The sequence below is a fragment of the Poromitra crassiceps genome (genome assembly GCF_964638095.1).
Source record: "Poromitra crassiceps genome assembly, chromosome: 13".
Lineage (NCBI taxonomy): Eukaryota > Metazoa > Chordata > Actinopteri > Beryciformes > Melamphaidae > Poromitra > Poromitra crassiceps.
Window position 1 is genome coordinate 32,261,317 of NC_139644.1, and position 14,316 is coordinate 32,275,632.

Below are 14,316 nucleotides of genomic sequence, written 5' to 3' on the forward strand. Positions count from 1 at the left end.
AGGCCTGCCGCAGTACCGCGCTCCGTGCCAGACCACACTGCTGCCCCCGCAGGCCAAGAGGAGCCGCAAGGGGAACTCTGTGCTGCGCAAGCGCTCGCTGGTGGAAGACGTGGAAGGCAGTGGCAGCGGCTTGTAGAGAGGGATGTTTGGCTGTTGTATATCTAGAGAGAATTGTATACCACCACCACCCCCAATATGCTAAATCTGTAGGACTGTTCTCTTCGGCTGCTCCACTAACCTTACCTGCTCCTCTGACCTTGTCTGCTCCACTAACCTTACCTGCTCCTCTGACCTTACCTGCTCCTCTGACCTTACCTGCTCCTCTGACTTGACCTGCTCCTCTGACCTTACCTGCTCCTCTGACTTTACCTGCTCCTCTGACCTTACCTGCTCCTCTAACCTTACCTGCTCCTCTGACTTTACCTGCTCCTCTGACCTTACCTGCTCCTCTGACCTCACCTGCTCCTCTGACCTTACCTGCTACTCTGACCTTACCTGCTCCTCTGACTTTACCTGCTCCTCTGACCTTACCTGCTCCTCTGACCTTACCTGCTCCTCTGACCTTACCTGCTACTCTGACCTTACCTGCTCCTCTGACTTTACCTGCTCCTCTGACCTTACCTGCTCCTCTGACCTTACCTGCTCCTCTGACCTTACCTGCTACTCTGACCTTACCTGCTCCTCTAACCGTACCTGCTCCTCTAACCTGCTCCTCTGACCTTACCTGCTCCTCTAACCTTACCTGCTCCTCTAACCTGCTCCTCTGACCTTACCTGCTCCTCTGACCTTACCTGCTCCTCTGACCTTACCTGCTCCTCTAACCTTACCTGCTCCTCTAACCTTACCTGCTCCTCTGACCTTACCTGCTCCTCTGACCTTACCTGCTCCTCTAACCTTACCTGCTCCTCTAACCTTACCTGCTCCTCCGACCTTACCTGCTCCTCTGACCTTACCTGCTCCTCTGACCTTACCTGCTCCTCTGACCTTACCTGCTCCTCTGACCTTACCTGCTCCTCTGACCTTACCTGCTCCTCTAACCTTACCTGCTCCTCTAACCTTACCTGCTCCTCTGAACTTACCTGCTCCTCTGACCTTACCTCACAATCTTTAGCTCTCATTACCATGATCATCATGTTTCAGGTATTAACCCCATGGTTTCAAGTAATGCTATATCTGGTATAAAATAATCTGACACGCCTGTGACACTTCCAATACTCACCTGGGCAATTATTTGCATCAACAACCAGAATTTCAAAAACATGTGAGAACTGAAGACTGGTTTTTCTTCAAAAGTCTTCAAAGCAAAAATGCTGCGACTGAATCTTATATTGTAGACGTTTTTGTTTTCTTGTGTTCAGACATAGGTTTATAGATGTTATTTATTTACCTTGACAGTTTCGACGAGTCAACTCTCGTCTTCTTCAGAAGCAGTCGCACTGACAGCTGGGTATGACGTGTCAACCAGTTGCTTTTCAGCAACTGGCGGTGTGCCCAGCTGAGCTGCCAGGTCTGCCAGGCCGGCCACGCCCACTATGACGGGGCCGGCCTGGCAGACCTGGCAGCTCAGCTGGGCACACCGCCAGTTGCTGAAAAGCAACTGGTTGACACGTCATACCCAGCTGTCAGTGCGACTGCTTCTGAAGAAGACGAGAGTTGACTCGTCGAAACTGTCAAGGTAAATAAATAACATCTATAAACCTATGTCTGAACACAAGAAAACAAAAACGTCTATGTATAAATGAAGACATGATGAACATCATTGAATCTTATATTCTAGGAGCATTTAAAAGCTAAATATTCCCCTTTCATCTGTGCAACTCCTTCAGCTTCTATAACAAGTTATAATGATAATATCACAGTCACATAACAGTTGCAGAGATGTTTTATTACAAGCAAACAAAGTGGAAAATCTCTTTATCGACATGGTGTGATGTGTCTGGAGTCTTAGAGATGGGAAAGTCATGCTGCTTCTGCATGAGAAGAATACAACTGAACCACACGAGGAATATTGGGTTCATAACACTTATAGCACATATTTATACCTGTACCACTACTACACCATCACCCTCCTACTACACCATCACCCTCCTACTACACCATCACCCTCCTACTACACAATCACCCTGCTACTACACCATCACCCTCCTACTACACCATCACCCTGCTACTACACCATCACCCTCCTACTACACCATCACCCTCCTACTACACCATCACCCTCCTACTACACCATCACCCTCCTACTACACCATCACCCTCCTACTACACCATCACCCTCCTACGCCACCATCACCCTCCTACTACACCATCACCTTCCTACTCGTTTGAACTGTCTAGAGGATTCCAATCTGAGCGTTAATCAGTTGTCCAAATGCTTTGCAGAGCTTACTGTTGTGGTCATGTACAGTACTGTCTACTTGTGATGAAGTATAGTGGAGAAGGTCACGCAAGGTTATGATTATTATGTTAAGTGTAACTTAGGCTGTCTGAGTGAAGCTACCTTCCTGAACTGAAGGGATCTGCTGTGATAATGACAATGAGGAATATATACTTAATAATACTTGAAGGCTGTTTTGATTTTCTGAAACACAATCTGCCTGCCTGACAGAGTGAATCAGCAGAGGCAGCATTCATGCCAGATTAGGTAGCTGGTAGCTTGATCACGTATCACCAATGTACTGTGGCAGTTTCTTTTCTAACGACGTGAAGTAATTCTAGAGCCGAGCTCTGTTAGATGTAAATGTTTTGTAAAGTAAAAAGGGAATAAGATTTGTCCCGTTTATGGTCAGCTTGCTGGAATTGAGTGTTTCTCTGCTTTTCTTTACATTCTCAATAAAGACAACATTTCTAAATGTCAACCCACCCCTGTCTGTCACAGTTCTTCTCTCCGTGCTTTACAGCTGAACTGTTTCTCCAAATACACCCCCACCAGAAAACTAGAGGCTGTGGAAGTGGAGGCTTTGCACAGCCTGTGTTTTGCTTGCTCAGTCTAATTGCTACACATTAGAAGTTAATACTCCCAAATCGCTGCTGTCAGGTCAAAACATTGGAACTCCTTCAGCAACTAACAAAAACAAACTTGTTTTTAGCTTGATGACAATGTATTGCGGGCCCGCTGGGGTCATAAGATGGAAGAGTTAGCACAGTCACTCAGTGACTGAGTCAGTCACTGAGTCAGCCAGTCACTCAACCAGTCAGTCAGTCAGTCAGTCAGTCAGTGGGCGTTAAGGGAGTTTAGTGGTTAAAGGGCCGTAGGATAGAAAGGTGGTAGAGAGTCAGGATTCGAGGGGTGGGTAGGATTAGAGGCTAGGGGGATATGTGTTTGCTGTGAGAGACTAAATCATATCTAGCAGCTTGACATATCAGCTCAGGCCAGGCTGATTTGATTTGCAGTGGTGACATGGCATCATCACACACGAGCCTCCACCTCTGATTACGGCAGCAGAGCGTGTCTGACCTCATCCCACGAGGGCCAAACCCCAAATGACTGATACAACATGACAAGTGTGAGTCCCCTCACTTCCAGACAGCTGTCACTCACCCTTGACCTACTAACCATCGCTTAAAGGGGACATTATGTAGGAATTCAAATGGTCTCATGTTTCGATAAGGATGTGATCAAGAGTATTAGATGGAGAGACTGTTTGATTACAAGGGGCTAGACTGCCAGTGAAAAGTTTGGACACACCACATTCTTCTTTATTTATTTTTTGCTATTTTACACATTTGGGAATTATTGTAAATATACATCGAAACTATGAAATAACACAAATGGAAATAGGCAGCGACCAAAATGTGTTCAAACAAATCAAAACCATCTTATATTTTATATTGGTTGTCCTTGACCTTGATGGAAAGGCAAAGGCATTTCAAGCATTTAAGCAGAAGACTTTAGATCAAAATGTCTTTAAGAGAATGATAAACATAGAACATTCAATCAGGTGTGTCCAGACTAGTGTAGATTTAAAATGAATGCATATTGGAAAAACCCATCTATGTATGCATGTATTTTTTTTAATGACAAACTGGCCTTGGACCGTTCCCTAAATACCTGCTTAAATTCTTCCAGTCAAGCAGATTTGCAGCACTTGAACTGACACTGTCCAAGCTGCCTCCTGTATAATCTGTATAAGCCTGTATAATCTGAATGAGGGGAAATAGCTGTGAATGATATTGTGACTCTTGTGCATGTGATAATGTGTTTGTCTTGTTGTAGTCTAAATTCATATAGTATGTAGGGGCAGAAATGGTCCTGAAAGCAGTGTGTTGCCTCTGCAGGTGAAGCTGCAGCGAGGAACAGCTGTCAGAGCGCCCTCTGCAGGTGAAGCTGCAGTGAGGAACATCTGTCAGAGCTGTGGTTGTATTGATGATGATACCACATAGCATTCCTGTTAAAGACTTGATGATGTTGGCTAATGTGTCGTCCCTGAATGTCATCATCAGGGCAAATGACAGAGCTGGACAGACACAAGGACACGCACATGCACACACACGCACGCACGCGCGCACGCACGCACGCACGCACACGCACACACACACACACACACACACACACACACACACACACACACACACACACACACACACACAAACACACAAAGACAAATCATCATATAAATAAGATTGAGTTATCTTTTCAATTTGATTCAACAACGTTATAAAGGCCTTTGCAGCCTATGCAAGGCCACAATCTGACCTTCAGTCCAAATTACTCTCTCTTTCTCAGATGCAGAGTGGTGACTCTGCTCTGAGCTCCTGTGTCTGCCCACATTGCTGAATGAGTTGCATTAACATCCCTTATCTGTGGCATCCCCTCACATCAGAGGAGACATTATTCTCATGATTGACCGTTCAGTTTATTGTATCCTAGAGAAACATTAAGCGAGGAGGAGACATTTGTCCAGGCTACAGGCAGGCAGGCTTGCAATGATTAATATGAATGTGCTCTACCTGGATTAGGAATGACTATAGTATAAAACAGATGGCAGAATAGATTATCTCGTCTCCCCAAAGAAAACACAAACCAAAAATGGCTTCAAATAGATAAGAAAAGTGTTGTGTTCTATAACCAAGCGGAGAAGCAGTTTGATCTCCATTTCAATCAGGAGAGACCAGTGAATGAATACGATAATATTTATTGCAATTGCTTGATGATGATGCATTACAGAATATGATTAGAATTAGGTATTGTTACAGTACAGTAATAGTCTTTGGCGCATAGACACCACAGGGAGATAGAGAGAGAGCTGCATCAGCCCTGAGCAGCAGTCAAAGCTATCCCCTAGAGTCTAGATAGCCTACTGGTGGTGGTGACGGTGTAGCCTCTCCTGAGACTGATGAGATCTGAAGAATCTGATGACTCTGATGGGTCTGCAAAGACTTGGTGGAGAGGTGGAGGTGGAGGGTGCGAGACCGACAGCAGGAGTAGAGCAGGCTGAATGGGATAAAAAGAAGCATAAGCAAACAACAGCCTTGTGATTAGCTTATGATGGGGGTGAGAAGCAATGTGATAGGCTTACAAAGGAGGTGTGTGAGGTCAGGTGAGAGGTGATGTGAAGCTATATTGGTTAAATGAAACCAGGAGGGAAACAGCTGATTATTCAATTGAAGCCCAGAAGTTGACAGCTAAATGTGTGCGTGTGAGCAGATTTGAAGGAGTGGAGAAATAAGAAGTGAACTGAGGTGAAAGTGCAGATTATAGTCTTCCTGGTTGAACCTCCGTTAAACTACATTTCCCAGGTATGATTAAAATGCCAATATCTAGACCAGATTACTTGGACTCGATGATACAAGTTCTTGCTAAAAAAAATAAACCAATGAGCCTCATGGAATCTCCTGGCAGGTCTATGTCAGTTAGGCTATGTGGAACACAGGGGTGAAAATTATATCTAGGCCTTGGGCTGGCTTCAGTGCTAATAACATTAGTATCCAACTGACAGACAAATTGTGGTGGGGCATGATATGCGGAATTTGTCTGAATCTGAATTATTCCTTTGTCTCTGCATAGTGCAGCTATTTGATATGATATTGATGTTATATCGGTAGTAGACACATTGAATTTAGGGGCACACATTTTATGATGTAGGTCACAGGTTCTGGACAAAACATAAGTTTAAGGGGCTTCCACATCTGTAGTCATCCTTCAGAGCTTCGCTCACATACAAGTACACAGTATTTTGCTACTCTGATAGTGATGTGCACCATGGTTGTCTGTGACCCACCCAATAAAGGGCTTAGCACTATAGTACATGTCATACTACATCAAATATAGCCTGGGTAAACCCATCCCCCACTAGGCTACATCAAATAAGCCTTAACTGTCCCAGAGACAGGTTACATTGACATGGTTACTTCATATTTCATTATTTTATTCATTCTGCCATGAATTCATTGTTGAGTTCAGTCATTAAAAATGATTAAAAATGTAATAAGATTCTATAAATAAGATGTTAAAAAGGTAACTTTGATCAAAGTAGTCTAAAAATATACCACCTTAAAAATAGCCTAATGGTAGTTAAAAATGTAGTGCACTTCTTAAGATTTAATGTGTAAGAGTGTAATGGGTCACATGATAACTACGGGGTATAAGGAGTGAATTAATACTTTAACTAGAGGGTAACAAGATCTGTACTTATAGTATAACTACGGGGTTTAAGGAGTGAATTAATACTTTAACTAGAGGGTAACAAGATCTGTACTTATGGTATAACTACAGGGTCACGGGCTGTATTCTGAAGCAGGGGACCAATTTTGTACTTATAGGCTAATTACGGGGTACCACACTGTACTTACAGGGTAACTACGGGGTTTAAGGAGTGTAGTTATAGTATAACTACGGGGGTTTAAGGAGTGGTTATAGTATAACTACGGGGTTTAAGGAGTGTAGTTATAGTATAACTACGGGGTTTAAGGACTGTAGTTATAGTATAACTACGGGGTTTAAGGACTGTAGTTATAGTATAACTACGGGGTTTAAGGAGTGTAGTTATAGTATAACTACGGGGTACAAGGAGTGTAGTTATAGTATAACTACGGGTTTAAGGAGTGTAGTTATAGTATAACTACGGGGTTTAAGGAGTGTAGTTACACTACTAGGCTATATAGGCTAGTAAGGCTACATCTTATACCACACTAGACACAAAAACGTGTCTTAGGTCTTGGTTTCATGTTCATGTGACTCATTTCCATTTTGCCAAATGTTTTAACATTTATCACAGATAGAAATTTCTGTGATACATTTTGGTTTTTTTAATACATAAACACAGGACAACACAACAAAGCCATGTGCACACGCACACAGTACATACTTGCATACACACTCAAATCCCCCATCCACCAGATATCAATAATTAAATGTTTACTCTCCTGTGTGGATTATCATGTGTCTCTTAAAGTTTCCTTTATCAAAAAAACCTTTACCACAGACTGAGCAAATAAATTGTTTCTGTCCTGTGTGGATTATCATGTGTGACTTCAAGTTTCCTTTATGACCAAAACCTTTACCACAGACTGAGCAAATAAATTGTTTCTCTCCTGTATGGATTATCATGTGTTTGTTCAAGTTTCCTTTAAGACCAAAACCTTTACCACAGACTGAGCAAATAAATTGTTTCTCTCCTGTGTGGATTATCATGTGTGACTTCAAATTTCCGCAAAGACCAAAACTTTTACCACAGACTGAGCAAATAAATTGTTTCTCTCCTGTATGGATTATCATGTGTCTCTTCAGGTCTCCTTTATCGTCAAAACCTTTACCACAGACTGAGCAAATACATTGTTTCTCTCCTGTGTGGACAACCATGTGTCTCTTATATTTTCGTTTATCACCAAAACCTTTACCACAGACTGAGCAAATACATTGTTTCTCTCCTGTGTGGATTATCATGTGTCTCTTCAAGTCTGCTTTATGGCCAAAACCGTTACCACAGACTGAGCAAATAAATTGTTTATCTCCTGTGTGGACTATCATGTGTCTCTTCAAGTTTCCTTTATCACCAAAACCTTTACCACAGAGTGAGCAAATACATTGTTTATCTCCTGTGTGGACTTTCATGTGTGACTTCAAGACTCCTTTACGACCAAAACCTTTACCACAGAATGAGCAAATAAATTGTTTCTTCTCAAAAACTACACCGTTTTTCTGCGAGTCCAAACCTGGCTGAGGTTTACTAGTAGTTTCCAATGACCATTCTTCATCACTGTCTTCAGTCTCAGGTTCAGAAAAGTCTGAAGTCTTGTCATCACTAGCTGGTTGTAAACTACTAGCTGGATATAAGTTCCTGGCTAGTTCTGATACTCTACAGTTATATATACAGTCCTCTCCATCAGCTTCTGTTTTCATCTGTTCAGTTGAGCTGCTGGCTAGAGGCTCTGCCTCTATGTTCTCCGCAGTTGGGCTTTGATGAAGCTGTGAGGACTGAGGTTTCTGTTCCTCATCTTCACTCTTCACAGGAACAGCAGTGAATAGGAACTTGGTGATATCAGCCTCCCCCAGCCCTTGAAGCTGATCGCCCTCCTGACTGATCCAGGGTTCCTCCTGTTCCTCTTTAATGTGTGGGGGCTCTGAGTCCTCCTGGTCCAGACTAGGACTCCACTCCTGCTGCTCAATGGGAACTGCAGTTTGTTGCTGCTTCATCACAGCTCTCAGCTTCTGGACTTTAGCCATCTTCATTTTCACACAGTGACAGGAACTTTTCCTCCTGAACTAAATGTATTTAATGACAAACAACCTTCAAAGCTCCAACAGCTTCACAGCTAACTTTAGCTTCAGAGCTAATACAGCTAACATTAGCTCCACAGCTAAACCATTCACCTGAAGAGATAAGCTATTCTTCCCCTCAGTTAAACGGAGCCCCTGTTCCACTTAATATATTCGTGATAATATCATCCGCAGTCTTCCGTTTGTAAATTAAACGTATGATATAACTGGGAAATAACACGCTACTGCTCTTCTGTGAAACGTTTGCATACACAGGCTGCCATCTTGCGCGGCGTCACTATGTGAGACTCGTGACTCATTCATGAGAGAATAATGGCCTCTGCCCTCTACCAATGTGCTTTTTAATTGTTGCAGGGATCCGTATGGACAACAAAACTCTAATTAGCTACAAAAACGGATTGCAGATACAGAATAAATATCACTTGCTTGCAGTGTTGGGCAAGTTACTTTCAAAATGTAATATACTACATATTACTAGTTACTTTCATTTGAAAGTAATAAGTTACTTTACAATATTACTTTCTGTGTAGAGTAACTCGTTACTTATTACATTACTTTTGCATTACTTTCACCAAAATAACAGCAATAGTAGAATGACATCGCCGCCCCGGAACATCCCAAAAAATCATTTCAACCGTCTTGAAGTCAGTGTAAAAAATCCAAAATTCTAAATGTTATTCTATTCCTTTGTTATTGTCATCTATAGTGGTTATTTACATAAAAACACACAGTTTGATTAGGAAATGATTGTATCTTTTTGAAATATGTGCTTTGATTTAATCAAATGTAACTCAATTTGTAACTTGAGTTACTTGACAAAGTAACTGGTATAATATTACTCCTATAAATCCTATAAGTAATAAGTTATATTACTGAGTTACTGCTAAAAGTAATATATTACATGTAATATGTTACTTTTGTAATGAGTTACCCCCAACACTGCTTGCTTGTAGGCTACTTGTAGATCATTTTAATCAATTTTGACACCACACTGTGGTGATACAGGTGTAGTACAACTCTGCTGCAGAGTGTGGAGCTCTCCTGTTTCTGTTACATTCTAGTCTCTAGTCAACTTGCTTTGCACAGGGGCCACTTTTGCAAAATGACAGGCCAGGCACTAGTTAATAAACAAACATTAAAATTACAGACTTATAATTTGAACCTTTTTATTTATGTTCTTTTAGTTGTCATTGTTTCATTGTGACACAGAGCAATAAAACTTCAAGACATCAGTATAAACCGTGGCCATTATTTCATAGACATTGGACCAGTGTTCTAGTTACAAGCGTAATATATACACAAATTATATACTGTCATACTTCATATTCATCACTGACTACATAAATATACACTAGGCTATATAGGCTAGTAGTAAGGCTACATCTTATACCATACTAGACACAAAAACATGTCTTAGGTCTTGGTTTCATGTTCATGTGACTCATTTCCATTTTGCCAAATGTTTTAACATTTATCACAGTTAGAAATTTCTGTGATACATTTTGTTTTTTTTAAATACATAAACACAGGACAACACAACAAAGCCATGTGCACATGCACACAGTACATACTTGCATAAACACTCAAATCCCCCATCCACCAGATATCAACAATTAAATGTTTACTCTCCTGTGTGGATTATCATGTGTCTCTTAAAGTTGCTTTTATCAAAAAAACCTTTACCACAGACTGAGCAAATAAATTGTTTATCTCCTGTGTGGATTATCATGTGTGACTTCAAGCTTCCTTTACGACCAAAACCTTTACCACAGACTGAGCAAATAAATTGTTTCTCTCCTGTGTGGATTATCATGTGTGACTTCAAGTTTCCGCAAAGACCAAAACCTTTACCACAGACTGAGCAAATAAATTGTTTCTCTCCTGTGTGGACTATCATGTGTCTCTTCAAGTCTCCTTTATCGACAAAACCTTTACCACAGACTGAGCAAATACATTGTTTCTCTCCTGTGTGGATTATCATGTGTCTCTTCAAGTCTCCTTTATCGCCAAAACCTTTACCACAGACTGAGCAAATACATTTCTCTCCTGTGTGGACAACCATGTGTCTCTTATATTTTCGTTTATCACCAAAACCTTTACCACAGACTGAGCAAATAAATTGTTTCTCTCCTGTGTGGATTATCATGTGTCTCTTCAAGACTTCTTTACGGCCAAAACCTTTGCCACAGAGTGAGCAAATACATTGTTTCTCTCCTGTGTGGATTATCATGTGTCTCTTCAAGTCTGCTTTATGGCCAAAACCGTTACCACAGACTGAGCAAATAAATTGTTTATCTCCTGTGTGGACTATCATGTGTCTCTTCAAGTCTGCTTTATGGCCAAAACCGTTACCACAGACTGAGCAAATAAATTGTTTATCTCCTGTGTGGACTATCATGTGTCTCTTCAAGTTTCCTTTATCACCAAAACCTTTACCACAGAGTGAGCAAATACATTGTTTATCTCCTGTGTGGACTTTCATGTGTGACTTAAAGACTCCTTTACGACCAAAACCTTTACCACAGAATGAGCAAATAAATTGTTTCTTCTCAAAAACTACACAGTTTTTCTGCGAGTCCAAACCTGGCTGAGGTTTACTAGTAGTTTCCAATGACCATTCTTCATCACTGTCTTCAGTCTCAGGTTCAGAAAAGTCTTCAGTCTTGTCATCACTAGCTGGTTGTAAACTACTAGCTGGATATAAGTTCCTGGCTAGTTCTGATACTCTACAGTCCTCTCCATCAGCTTCTGTTTTCATCTGTTCAGTTGAGCTGCTGGCTAGAGGCTCTGCCTCTATGTTCTCCTCAGTTGGGCTTTGATGAAGCTGTGAGGACTGAGGTTTCTGTTCCTCATCTTCACTCTTCACAGGAACAGCAGTGAATAGGAACTTGGTGATATCAGCCTCCCCCAGCCCTTGAAGCTGATCGCCCTCCTGACTGATCCAGGGTTCCTCCTGTTCCTCTTTAATGTGTGGGGGCTCTGAGTCCTCCTGGTCCAGACTAGGACTCCACTCCTGCTGCTCAATGGGAACTGCAGTTTGTTGCTGCTTCGTCACAGCTCTCAGCTTCTGGACTTTAGCCATCTTCATTTTCACACAGTGACAGGAACTTTTCCTCCTGAACTAAATGTATTTAATGACAAACAACCTTCAAAGCTCCAACAGCTTCACAGCTAACTTTAGCTTCAGAGCTAATACAGCTAACATTAGCTCCACAGCTAAACCATTCACCTGAAGAGATAAGCTTATTCTTCCCCTCAGTTAAACGGAGCCCCTGTTCCACTTAATATATTCGTGATAATATCATCCGCAGTCTTCCGTTTGTAAATTAAACGTATGATATAACTGGGAAATAACACGCTACTGCTCTTCTGTGAAACGTTTGCATACACAGGCTGCCATCTTGCGCGGCGTCACTATGTGAGACTCGTGACTCATTCATGAGAGAATAATGGCCTCTGCCCTCTCTACCAATGTGCTTTTTAATTGTTGCAGGGATCCGTATGGACAACAAAACTCTAATTAGCTACAAAAACGGATTGCAGATACAGAATAAATATCACTTGCTTGTAGGCTACTTGTAGATCATTTTAATCAATTTTGACACCACACTGTGGTGATACAGGTGTAGTACAACTCTGCTGCAGAGTGTGGAGCTCTCCTGTTTCTGTTACATTCTAGTCTCTACTAGAGACTCTAGTCAACTTGCTTTGCACAGGGGCCACTTTTGCAAAATGACAGGCCAGGCACTAGTTAATAAACAAACATTAAAATTACAGACTTATAATTTGAACCTTTTTATTTATGTTCTTTTAGTTGTCATTGTTTCATTGTGACACAGAGCAATAAAACTTCAAGACATCAGTATAAACCGTGGCCATTATTTCATAGACATTGGACCAGTGTTCTAGTTACAAGCGTAATATATACACAAATTATATACTGTCATACTTCATATTCATCACTGACTACATATACACTAGGCTATATAGGCTAGTAGTAAGGCTACATCTTATACCATACTAGACACAAAAACATGTCTTAGGTCTTGGTTTCATGTTCATGTGACTCATTTCCATTTTGCCAAATGTTTTAACATTTATCACAGTTAGAAATTTCTGTGATACATTTTTTTTTTTTAAATACATCAACACAGGACAACACAACAAAGCCATGTGCACATGCACACAGTACATACTTGCATAAACACTCAAATCCCCCATCCACCAGATATCAACAATTAAATGTTTACTCTCCTGTGTGGATTATCATGTGTCTCTTAAAGTTGCTTTTATCAAAAAAACCTTTACCACAGACTGAGCAAATAAATTGTTTATCTCCTGTGTGGATTATCATGTGTGACTTCAAGTTTCCTTTACGACCAAAACCTTTACCACAGACTGAGCAAATAAATTGTTTCTCTCCTGTGTGGATTATCATGTGTGACTTCAAGTTTCCGCAAAGACCAAAACCTTTACCACAGACTGAGCAAATAAATTGTTTCTCTCCTGTGTGGACTATCATGTGTCTCTTCAAGTCTCCTTTATCGACAAAACCTTTACCACAGACTGAGCAAATACATTGTTTCTCTCCTGTGTGGATTATCATGTGTCTCTTCAAGTCTCCTTTATCGCCAAAACCTTTACCACAGACTGAGCAAATACATTTCTCTCCTGTGTGGACAACCATGTGTCTCTTATATTTTCGTTTATCACCAAAACCTTTACCACAGACTGAGCAAATAAATTGTTTCTCTCCTGTGTGGATTATCATGTGTCTCTTCAAGACTTCTTTACGGCCAAAACCTTTGCCACAGAGTGAGCAAATAAATTGTTTATCTCCTGTGTGGATTATCATGTGTCTCTTCAAGTGTTGTTTACGGCCAAAACCTTGACCACAGACTGAGCAAATAAATTGTTTATTCTCAAAAACTCCACAGTTTTTCTGTGAGTCCAAACCTGGCTGAGGTTTACTAGTTTCCAATGACCATTCTTCGTCACTGTCTTCTGTCTCAGGTTCAGAAAAGTCTGAAGACTTGTCATCACTAGCTGGTTGTAAACTACTAGCTGGATATAAGTTCCTGGCTGATTCTGATACTCCACAGTCCTCTCCATCAGCTTCTGTTTTCATCTGTTCAGTTGAGCTGCTGGCTAGAGGCTCTGCCTCTATGTTCTCCTCAGTTGGGCTTTCATGAAGCTGTGAGGACTGAGGTTTCTGTTCCTCATCTTCACTCTTCACAGGAACAGCAGTGAATAGGAACTTGGTGATATCAGCCTCATCCAGCCCTTGAAGTTGATCTCCCTCCTGACTGGTCCACGGTTCCTCCTGTTCCTCTTTAATGTGTGAGGGTTCTGAGTCCTCCTGAAGCTGCTCTCCCTCCTGACTGATCCAGAGTTCCTCCTGTTCCTCTTTAATGTGTGAGGGCTCTGGGTCCTCCTGAAGCTGCTCTCCCCCCTGACTGATCCAGAGTTCCTCCTGTTCCTCTTTAATGTGTGGGAGCTCTGCATCCTCCTGAAGCTGCTCTCCCTCCTGACTGGTCCAGAATTCCTCCTGTTCCTCTTTAATGTGTGGGGGCGGCTCTGGGTCCTCATGGGCCAGA

At 41.6% G+C, this 14,316-nt stretch overlaps 1 protein-coding gene across 1 annotated transcript in view; it reads left to right on the forward strand.

The window, feature by feature from the left end:
* Window positions 1-136, forward strand: part of rtbdn (retbindin) — a gene marked incomplete at both ends in the record, with an annotated part of 8,318 nt that extends 8,182 nt beyond the window's left edge. Inside the window, one exon of the mRNA XM_083648594.1 lies at window positions 1-136. This exon is cut by the window's left edge and continues 203 nt beyond it. Coding sequence (XP_083504720.1) covers window positions 1-136 — 136 coding nt within the window.
* Window positions 137-14,316: the final 14,180 nt, after the last annotated feature.